Source organism: Lytechinus pictus, chromosome 2 (assembly GCF_037042905.1).
Source record: "Lytechinus pictus isolate F3 Inbred chromosome 2, Lp3.0, whole genome shotgun sequence".
NCBI classification, from domain to species: domain Eukaryota; kingdom Metazoa; phylum Echinodermata; class Echinoidea; order Temnopleuroida; family Toxopneustidae; genus Lytechinus; species Lytechinus pictus.
Window position 1 is genome coordinate 20,720,629 of NC_087246.1, and position 12,169 is coordinate 20,732,797.

Here is a 12,169-nt window from a genome sequence, read left to right on the forward strand (position 1 = left end):
AAACCGTGTACAAAAATGTAAAAATGACCATATGATTGTGATTTTTAGCATGGTCAGCCCCCCCCCCCACTTTTGGCTCAGCCCCCCCCCCCCCCCCACTTTGAAAACCGTTCCGCGGCCCCTGTATTGTATTTATGATTAAGTTATGATAAATCATCGCTAAATCTCGGTTTCGTTTTTTGTGGGACGCACTGTATATAGGCACTATCAATAACCATTAATTAATGGTTCTGTCTCCAATAATGTTACAGCGCCCTCTCTTGTTTTCTAGGCAGACCAAATTGGTGAAAAAGAAAAGATGTCGCTTTTCAAGCGAAGTCCCTCCGACTCTTCTTCAAACTACGGAGGCATTCCTCCAAAAATGCCGACACCGATTCGTCAGAGATCTCCAATGCCAACGAAACAATTCCTGAGTCCACCTAGCGTTGATCCAGAACCGTTTTATCTGCTGAAAGACCCACCACTATCCAATGGTAAGTCGGAAAAAAAATAAACAGACCCACCCGTATAAAATGATGTTATGTTGTAGCCTAACTAGACAACTTGAAGTTGTATGGCAGTGTATCCTATTGCCGGACACCTTTATTTCAGTGCTTTAAAAATGACAACTAGAGGAAATACAATCAAGAAAAAATCACATTTGCTATTCCAAATATTATGAAAATTATGAATATGATAAAATTATTTTATATTTACCAACCATTTTCTTTGCATCGCAGTTGCCGCATACCCCTCCACGAAAAACAATTATTTTCGTGCGCGACAAATTACATCATGATTCCGGACGCGTGCCGGACGGGTAAAGATATCTTTGATTATAATGATGTAAGAACAAATTTGTGTGATTTTTTTCTTCTTATATCATATGAGTAAATTCTAAGTTTTTATTTGCTTTTTATATCGAATCTGAGCAGATGTTGGTAATAAATTCGTGTTTGATAACTTATTTTATTTTTTCTTGTTAGCTGCATGTTCCATGGCACTTTCCAATAATATATGCTCGCGTTCGTATCGTGACGCTCGTCAAGTTCTATCGATGCGCTGCCGATCGACGGCTCTACTCACGGTAAACCTCGCGCACGGGTACCTTGAGAACTAGCCGTCGACGGTCACCCACAATATACCACACCTCATCATTCGATCGAAGGAGTGGACGAGATTGAAATTCGGCAAATCAGGCCCATATTTCCGTTAGAAAATATGTCAATCGTTAATGTAAAACTATGTTATATGCACTTGTTCACTGCAACCATCCTGCCTGTGGAGAATCTACAGGTAGGACTATGGCATGCCAATGCTGTACACAGCACACACTTTAAAAAATGATTAAAATATCACTTTTGTGACCAAAATTACTAATTTCCATACAGTTGCAATTTATTTTTCATTAGTAACTTGGGAATAATTTTTGTATTCACTAGAGCGCTCAAAAACTTGAATTTTGGGCATATTTTTGTGTACGCCCTCTATTGATAGAAAATAATATGGCAAGAAAATTTTCATTTTTTAATCTCTATTTTTAATTAAGAAAAAATAATTTAAAGAATCAAATTTACTTAAGGGCCAAGTTGTATGACGAATAACTGTGATGGAAACTGTCAGTGTAAAAAAAATCAAGCATTTTTCCCAAAGAAAAAGAGAAAATAAGCCAAACATTGCCATCCTTATTTTGCCACACATGGAGATATAACTGAGAACAAGGTTATATCATAACCTTGTTCATTGAATGAGTGGTTATATGATATTTTAAGCATTTTCTGTCATTTTAGAGATAATAAGGTAAAAGTTGGATTTTTTTCGCCTTGTTTTTGCAATCTTGTTCCATGTATTGCTCTGTGAAATTGAATTGCGGAAGTCATACGGTATGAAATTGTTTTCGAACGCAGTAATATGCGCGTCCGGAATCATAATGTGTCCGGTAATACAATACGTGACTATATGATGGGGTGTCCAAACTTCGCGGACTTTTCAAAAATATTCTTCAGGCTTAATTTTGTTCACAAAATATTCACAATTTATACAAAACCAATTCAAGAAATAGTTGACGGCAGGATCATTAATTATAAAATCATTGATGAAAATGTGAAGTAGGTCAAGACAAGGGCAGGCCAAGCAAGGCCGGGTTTCGCCGGTATCGCGATTTCTCAAAATTCCATTCCCATCGACGAATGTGCGCTGTGCTGGAAAACCGCTGACGACAAAATGCCATAGAATCAGTCACTACCACATTTAACTCACATTTTTGATAATATCTGCTTGCAAAATGATGATATCGTGATGCTTGTTGAGAATATCAGATTTTTTCGGAACGGGCGCTAACGGTGACAAATTTGCCGATCTTTTGTCAATATTTTCATGAATACTGAACTCATCCTAAAAAAAATTACGCCACAGGGTAATTTTAAGTCGCTTTTCACGTTGATGATGTCAGATTTTAAGAATATTGTCTAGTTTTCTAGATAATGACCGTCCGCGAAGTATGGACACACGCAAAGTTTGGACTCACTGCCATACGTTGTCGTTGTAGACAGTATGAAGAAGAGGGGGGGTCACCCCACTCACACTAGTACGAGGTTAGTTACCTCAAGCGATGTTCCTGCAGGCTCCACTTCACTACCGCTACACTTACCCGAACATCGAGCCCGTGAACTCGCTCTGATATTCCGAGTGACCGTTTGCGTTTGACAAAGTCAAAGGTGGGATTTTATGGGGGGAAAATATAAAATTCATGCAACATCACGATCTTTAAAAACAATTAAAACTAATATTCTTACTTTACAAAAAGTTTCACTGCTTTTCCATGCTTCTATCAGTCTCAAAATTGGTGATCTAGAGCCAACATAGAGTTCCTCACACGTATTAATAATTCGCTGCCGATTTCAAGACATCGCATGCGCGTGCGTGAGGGTCTGAGCTCGGACCCTCGCTCATGCGCATGCCAGGAAGCCTATTGATTTGGAGGTCAAAAGGTCAAAGATCAAGGTCACAGTGACATGTTTTCATCTTACCCTTCTGAAGTCCTTGTAAACGCGATAACTTCAGTTGAACTTAACCTAGGCTCATATAATTTGGTGTGTATGATACTAGGATGGATCCCAGGAAGCCTATTGATGTTGAGGTCAAATGTCAAGATCACAGTGACATATTTTCATCCTCCCCTCCTGCAGTCCTTGTAAACGTGATAACTTCAGTTGAACTTAACCTAGGCTCATATAATTTGGTTTGTATATTAGCATGGATCCCAGGAAGCCTCTTGATTTTGAGGTCAAAAGGTCAAAGGTCAAGATCACAGTGACATGTTTTCATCTTACCCTTTTGAAGTCCTTGTAAATGCGATAACTTTAGTTGAACTTAACCTAGGCTCATATAATGTGGTGTGTATGATACCAGCATAGATCTCGGCAATTATATTGATTTTGAGGTCAGAAGGTCAAAGGTGAAGTCGCCACCTGTCACTTTGCTTGCTTGACCAATAGCTCCATTTTCCATGTTACAAGCGGGCGTATTATGTGCTCACCTTAGCGACACTCTTGTTATTTATTTATTTTTATTTTGTTTTATTTATTAATTAATTTTTTTTTATTGGGGGGGGGCAAGTGCCCCCAACCCCCTTATCTGTACACCACTGCAAGGAGAGGATTTGAATGTGTGTCAATTGGCAATAGGACAGTATAGCATCAGCATAGAGAGCTTTAACCTGACACGTCACGCCTAACTTTTATACTTGGTGGCACGATCATTCCACCAAAACCATCAATTTCATATTTTTGGTGTCCCTAAAACAATAGAAAACATTACAATTGATCAGAATTTTGGAAGCCGAACAGGGCCACAAAGTGTGGGCTTTTACAGAATTTTGATGGCCCCGACTGTCATCTTGCGTTTCCCCGGGCCACCAGGCCACTGCTACATGTAACGTCAAGCCCTACATTGACCATTTGACCACTGGAACTAGTACAATTGACTAATGGAATGTTCTGAATTGGTGCCAGACTGCCAGCTATTAAGTATAAACACAGCACTTGGCACAACTTTTGTTTATAGTTAACACTATCCCTGCATATTTTGAATTCTACTTATCCTAGGAACAGGCAGGCCTTTGAAATTGTGAAATGAATTCTCTTTCTCAATCAGGTTCTGAGGTGACAGGTGAAACTCACATGATTGGTCACTATGGATTGGAGCATAGCTACAACAAATTTTCCACCAAGAAACTCAAAGAACAACTCAGTGCATTCTTGCCTCTCCTTCCAGGTTAGTGAGTCTTAGAGAATCCAATATTTGACCTTTGCCTACTAACACAAATCTTAGTAATGATTATAGAACTAATGTTAATGACTGATTTCATTTCCCACACTGTAGAATCAATTGTAGAATTGAAAGTTCAATCAGTCACTTTAATAGCCATGTGTATTGAGATCCTGGGATGGGATTCACAACTGCGAAAATGATCTACAGTGTATATCTAAAAGCTCTGTATATCCGAGTGTATATGCAAAAAGCTCAGTGAATATCCAAAAAATCAGTAATTTTTTTCAGTTATATCCTTGCAGAATTGATTTTATCTCATATGAAATTCATTTTTTATTTTTTAGCAGTCACCCATTGCAAACACTTTCCCGGAATTCATGATAATGTAAGGTCTGACATTGCTTGAAGAAGAAAGAAGAACGAATCGAAGATGGGAGGGGAGGAGAAAACAAACCAAAGAAATTGCTTCTTAACAACAACAACAACACATAGTTTAATGAGTAAAGATGTAATTTGTAAAAGTACATTTCACTATTTGATATTACATACTTACACAAACTTCTTACTCATTTTATTAACAAGAATATTGATTGAAATGAAATCAAACATTTCACGAGATTTGGCTAAATGTCTCTCTTAAGCTACCGTTAGTGGAATGATCGTGAAATAAGCCAGTAGCATTGGATTCTTTAATTATATTTTCCACCTATTTCATCATTATTTTATTTACACAAACAAAACATCTTGTTTTCCGTCTGATATTTTCCAGGCAATATTGATACTGTAAGCTCACAAGACAACAGTAGTCTTCAGTCTGTGATAGAGAAACCTCCAATTACAAAGGAAATTGCTCCCTTCACCACAGCCATGCTACAGGGATTTAAACTCCATCCAGGATCGGTAAGTATACTTAATATTTGCTGCCCTCAAGGGGTATATTAATTTCATGGGGCTCAGCTCTTCAATTTTACACAAGTCAGACTTGTTTGAATTTTGAGTATTACGACACACGAATGTCCGCACCAGAACATTTATTGGAACCCATGTGTAATGTACATGTTTATCCTTTTTTTGTGCACTGCATTTAATAGACTCTCACCCGGCAACCCTGATTGCACACGACTGTAATTGGAGTCATGCTTATCAGAGTATTCATTCCCATCTGCAATGATAATTTAATAACTAAGTTGGAAGTTATTACTGACAAGACTGTTCAAGACACTGCTGAGTTTACATAATGTCAGTTTCAAAGCATGCATTAAGTTTTGACCGTCTTGAGAATGGAATCACTTCTAAGTCGGTTTATTCTTATATGTATCTTAGATTCCTGACCAGTACAAGCTGCTACATCATCAACCTGCAAAGAAACACAAGCACAAGAAACACAAGAGAGATCATCGCATACCTGAACTTAGTGAACCAATGAGTGCAGGTAAGACTTTGTCAGAATACTAGAGCCTGTTGCATAAACAGTCACAATTAATTGCAATTCTATTTTCTCCCAATCAGAAGTGCATAGTTTATAGTATGAATGAAAAAAAATATGTGCCAAATGATTTATGGAGAAAATTTGCTATTGTTAAAAAATAAGAGTAAAATATGCAATACATTACCTGTGTTGACAATTTAAAGTGAGCTTTCATTATACCAAAATGTTTAGTTCACAGTACTCTATATCAGAACCTACTACATCTGAAATAGTACAAACTCTTTTTATTTTTAAGAATTTCTCTTTATAGTACTGCAACTTCACAAGTTTGTGCATGCCCCATTTCCATTCATTATTTTATTCATCTATATTTTTATAACTATGTGCCACTCATTATTTTATCATTACCACTATTTGTTCTGGTTATGTTCTGTTGATACTTTTGTTTCTGTTGTATTTTTTAAATTTTTATATAACTTTGTTCTCATTGTTCTTTTTAATGAATTTGGAAATGAATACTTGAATTGAAAAATTGAAATTCATTGTTAGTAAAGATTTTTTCCCCGTTTCCTTCTTCTACTAGGAGCAGAAGCTGGTGGGGAAAATGGCCATGAGAAGAAACATAAGAAAACCAAGAAACATGGTGATCAAGATGGAGAGAAAAAGAAAAGAGACAAGAAGAAGAAAAAGAAGAAGGTATAGTTTTGTTATTTACTTCAATCCCCAAATTAGCATTATCCAATTTGTCTTCAATGGAAACATTGAAATCCTTGCTTACCAACTTTGTGCAATTATATAGGGTAAAATGGAATTGAAAGCTTCATTCTTTAAAACTGTTTGAAATATAGGTAAAATTTATATTTTTGTTCAAAGATTGGTATGTGCTAAAAGCAGTCTTATGATAAATCTCAATTTCCATCGTTTTAAAATTCTTTAAAAAAATAAGAAATAAACTTAATGATACATTGATGGTGATCACTATTATCTTGGTTTTGCTGTGGTAAGATATGTCTACTGGAGAGAATTGCATGAAAGGACTTGTAAGATGTTTTATCTGGTGACATGACATGCTTCTGCGACAATCACTCCAGGCTTAATTAATGAATTAATTAAAGATGTGGGTTATGGTTAGGGTTGCTATAGAGTTTTATGTTGGGTTTCAGGAAGGGTATAGTGTTAAACCCAGGGTTGAAGTTGTTCATTCCATAAGTGTGGAATTTAGAGCGGAGCAATTGTCGCCGGAGCAAATGTCATGGAACTGCTTAATCCGACAAAGTATGCTTTATTTATCAGTTACCACAGGAACTGTGCCTCGGCCAATCATAACCAAGGAAAGTTGTCAGATAACGAGCGTTGATGTATTGTTCCCTAGGACACTCGCATTTGGCAGGATTATATTTAAGAGTTGAATTTTGCCTGAAGTGATAACATTCTAATTGTTAAGTAACAATATGATTGTAAATTATACTTTGATATATATATATATATATATATGTGTGTGTGTGTATGATTCTTATGCAGTTTGGGAAGCACTCTGAACTATCATATTAAAGATATGCTTGTGACTGGTCATTATCTTTCTTGTGGGGTTACTAACATATATGGTGAATTAAAACATGTATGTTTGATGATTCTTTTACTTGTCCATCCCTTTTTCATCTGATTAACATTTTACTTCCTTTTATATTTTCCTGCGCTCTCTCAGGCTCGTCAAGATCCAATGCACCCTGGCATGCCTGCAACACATGACGGCAGCGGACCAGGCAGGCCGTGACAACTTCATGGTATATCATTGGTTTGAATGCAACATATCAACAACTTTATGTGATGTGCATATAATATATCACAGTGGACTTAATATGTTAAGACATGGCTTTTAGGGACTGCACGATTCCATGATACATGCTCTGATGACATTGCCACGATCGGAAGTCTAACATGTTTAAAGGATTTGATTTCATTTTACAAAGAGTCTAGCCCAAGTTATCTTGGGCATAGTGATAAGTCCAACATGAAACCTAAATCCAAACCCAACCATAATCGTAATCATCACAATTATCCTTGACCAAAGATCCTATCACAGCCTTATGGGTAACCCTACGACTTCAAGATATTTGGATCAGTTGTTGATGGAGCTGGATGATTGTATGTATACGTAATGCTGTCCCCTAATGGAATGTAGAAAAAGGTCCTCCCCTATCTACCTCATCTTCTGTTTGGTCCGTTGCCCCAGTCAGTGAGCACACATGAATTATTTGCTTCATGACAGCAGAGAGCAACCAATTCAACAGAAGTACACATCAGTATTGAGTGTTTAAAGTGTTTCCCATTACTATGAATGAGGTAATGATCATAAACAATGTTATTTTTCTGTATGAAATCATTACCTTCATTTATCGTTACCCTTTTGATTCAATGCAGTTTGCTGCATCTGTTATGCAACTTTTAATACAGGAGGTATTTATGGGGCTCCATAGCTCCCCAGCCCTTGTGTACAGATTTGCTGATGAGGGAAGACTTAAAAAAAAAATGTATGTGTGACTAGAAAGTGTTCTTAGAATCACAGTTAGATTGTATTTTAAAGAACTTGGGCATACAAATGTCAGTTTTAAATCTTTGTGAAGCACCATCCTGGGCCCCATCTTACAAAGAGTTACAAATGATCCAATCAATCGTAACTCTATGGAAATCCATCAATGTCATAATTTTTTATACAGAAAATTTGCAGAATGTCCTTTGTAAACAAAGGAGAACACATTAAATTGTCAAGAAATCAATGAATTTATGGTAATACATTCTAGAAAAGTTTTTGAACAAATATGCATTTTCTATGTTGACTTTGCTGGCTTGCTTTCCATAGTTGCGATTGATCCGTTCAATCGCAACTCTTTGTAGGACTGGCCCCAGGTCTTTGTTGAGACATCTTAAATTTTAAACACAAACTAGATGTGCTCTCTAGCAATACCTGCAGTGGGGAGTTAACTATACTTATCAATTGTAATCGTAAATCTATGGTAAACCCTTTTGATAGATTTACAATTGATTCTAAATTCTTATTTCTGTGCCGGTAACAAGGTCCTCGTGAGACAGATTTATCAACGTATATTGGCGAATGAGATCATGAAGGTGGAGAAATAAATGTACATGTATTCTTTAACTTTGCTCCTCTTGGATTAAAGACCGTAGGGTGTTTCACAAAGAATTAAGTGTGACCTAGAGTCGTGCTTCAATACCAACATGCTCATGTTATTTAACGTGTAATCTGATTAATGGATACATGTACGTGGTAGTGTGTCCCTTGCGCATGATCTGACCAATGGAGTGATGCTTTATATTATTCATGCAACTGAAATTTAAGCGCGACTCTAAGTAACTTTTAAATCTTTGTGAAACACCCCCAGAGTCCTGTTTCTTTGAATTGTTATTAGCATCATAACATAAATCAATAATACGTGGTGAATTTCTATGATAAATTTGCTATTTGCTGATAAAACACCTAGATATCTTTTTATAATACAGCTGCAGCGTACTGGTATTTGTAAACTTACAATATTACGTGAAGCGGATTATTGAATGGCGATTTACAAAAATTTTATTTGTTCTGTTGTTTATTTATTAGGTACGTAATTAATACAATTTATTTCACCATCTTCATGTAGTGTTAGAAGTAAGAAATGAAATGTGGAGTAGGTAAATTTATTTATTTGTGGATGGTGCTTTTTTGAGATGAAACAGTCAATTCATAATACCGAACTTGAAACAAAAAGAGAGGACAAATGAAGTGACCAATTATAATCCTGATCAAAGTAAGAAAGCAGATTTTGGCTTTGGGCAGGGACCCTTATGCTCTCCAGCACGTATACTCTTGCTTTCCAACTTTAAATCAATTCATGTAACTTGATAATTGCTAAAATAAGGATTTCCAATACAATTGCCAATGTTTATTGTAAGGAATGTTATATGCGTGTTCCTGGGTTTTGAAAATGTACATACAAATCAAATCCTTTCCGATTTTTTTCTTGAAAGAAGAGCACACATGGCATTTGTTTGTTTTAACTTATTTTAGTATGCTCCAAGGGGTCTAAACCTTACCCTCGAATGTTTTCTTTTGAAATAATCTGAAAGTAGACAGAAAGGGGGTATTTCATAACTGGTTTATTGTTGTTATGGCATGTCATTTACATACCAACTTTAAACAGCCCCATTATTGTCCATGGACAGCTTAGAGTAGATACTTAATGCCTGACAATGAGTGATTGATTGTTATTAATCTCATCTATGGAAGCCAGTAGCACCATAATTGATATATTCTTTGATTCATATTTCTAGTCACATGATGGAGGTGTGACATATTCTAACCAGTGCTAGAAATGTCAATTTTCCATAATAAAGATTTATTAGAACCAACCACAATCCCTTTTTAAAAAGAAGTGAAGGTTGATTTTTACTTTTGAATGTACATTATAATGTCTATAAAACATACTTTTTTTGTATTTAACAAGGTCTAAATGTGAATGGACACAACAAGTTTGGTAGAGTTATTCTTTCTTGTATGTACAGATGTATGTATAGATGCATGTTTTATCAATGATATGTAAATCTTTTGTTCTTATGAATTTAAATGTATAAAACTAAATGAAATTTTGCAATGACATTCTTGCAGAGTTACAAAGCTATTCTTGCTTATATTCAAGACAAATCACATATTCATGTATTATGTCACCTTGAACAAATACAAACTTTGTCCAAGTAGAACTCTATGGCCCGAATTCACAAAGGTGATTTTGAAAACCCCCAGTTGAATCCATGGTTTATGCAGATTTCCTGTATAAATTACGCTTAATTTAACGTGTATCAGGCGCGTGTATAAGAAATGTCCAATGCTGATGCGCTTTTTGTCACAGTGCGCTAAATCGATGCCTGTTAGATGGTTAGATACGCTATTTTATTCATGAGTCCACTGTTTGGAGAGTGGACTCATGAATATGGATAACCACGGCAACAGGCATCAGTTTGGCGCACTGTGACAAAAGCGCGCATCAGTATTTGACATTTTTTATACACGTGCCCGATATGCGCTAAATTAAGCGTAATTTATACATGAAATCTGCATAAACCATGGACTCAACCGTGTGTTTTCAAAACCACCTTTGTGAATTTTAATTTGGTTTTAATTTTTGTAGTAAAAAAATGTTTCAACAGTGCAGGAAAAAATGACACAAGTTTTACATTACAATTTTCCTGTCATATCCCACTTTGGTCAGTGAGCTGTTTATGTGTTGGACTTCATGTATGTATGCAAAATTTTGTGCTTTACAGGATTCATAGTATTTATTGCATACTACACAACATTATCCATACATAGTATGCATTACATACCATGCTGAGAAAAAAAGTAAATTACTTGAAACTCAAAGAAAATCCATATTTACTCCTTGTATTTTATGTCTACGATATGCTTGAAGAATTTTCATCTTTTAGTGCCGAGACCAGACAAGCTCTGCTCTGACTTATATGGGTGGTAGTAAGGAGCAATAACGGGAGAAATTCGAAGAGACAAGAGAGAGGGAGAAAGAATGAATGAAAGAAAGAAAGAAAGAAAGAAAGAGAGAGAGAAAGAAAGAATGAAAGAAAGGAAGAACGAGAGAGAGAAAGAAAGAAAGAAAAAGAGGAGATGATAAGGAGGAAGAGCATGAAAAGAAGAGGGGTGAAGGTGTCACATTCAGTCATTAAGGTTTTAAATCTGGTTTAGTCCTTGACTACAAGGGTGGCTTGATTTGCCTCGCACTCACAGAGATTACCCTCGTCCCTTCCTTCCACTTCCTTCAGTACATCCTCCTCCCTCAACCCAACCCTCCTACTCTCATCCAGCATGTGCTTTGTCCATGTTTTCTTCAGTCGCCCCTTTCTCAGACCAGCCACCTCAAACTCGAGCGGCCTTATTCTCTTTAACACATGCACATACCAACATACTTCATTCGCCTACGCCATCCGATCCACCTCTTCCAAACCCAACATCTACATAAAAACCTGTCTTCTTCCTATCCATCAGCTTCACACCACACATCGCTCTCGCCATTGCTCTCTCAATCCCATTGAGTTAAATATGCACTAAACTATGTTCAGTCCTCAAAATTTCCATCTCGTTTTCACTCAAACACCACATTTCACTCTTATACAATGGGTGATTTCAAGTTCAGTGTTGACCTTTTGGTATTGGTGTTAGGTCATTTTGTACATGAGTATAACACCAAACATAAAATGAAGATGGTCCTGAAAAGTCACTTGTTGTTGGGGTGTCAATATTGTGATCTGGATTAGTTTTACAAACTCAGAATTGGTTTTGGAGCTAGGGGAAGCAATCCAAATTGTGCTTCCACCACCAATGCCAACACCGGACTTGAAATCACCCAATATCCCATAAACTAATCCCTTCATCTTGCTTTACCCGAACAGTTCTCTGCATTCCCTAATCTTCATCTATCCTAA

The 12,169-nt window shown here is 36.5% G+C and overlaps 1 protein-coding gene across 2 annotated transcripts; it reads left to right on the top strand.

Moving 5' to 3' along the window:
* The first annotated feature begins 252 nt into the window (after positions 1 to 252).
* Positions 253 to 11,101, top strand: LOC129254592 (mediator of RNA polymerase II transcription subunit 19-like). 2 transcript variants are annotated; one of them, XM_054893090.2, is made up of 6 exons: positions 253 to 473; positions 4,135 to 4,254; positions 5,021 to 5,151; positions 5,575 to 5,683; positions 6,264 to 6,376; positions 7,386 to 11,101. In XM_054893090.2, the coding sequence occupies exons 1-6, from the start codon at positions 299 to 301 to the stop codon at positions 7,452 to 7,454; spliced, it is 717 nt and encodes a 238-aa protein (XP_054749065.2). In that variant the 5' UTR covers positions 253 to 298; the 3' UTR covers positions 7,455 to 11,101. The 2 variants fall into 2 exon arrangements, with proteins under 2 accessions (XP_054749065.2, XP_054749066.2); XM_054893091.2 differs by having other exon boundaries at positions 6,270 to 6,376.
* Positions 11,102 to 12,169: the final 1,068 nt, after the last annotated feature.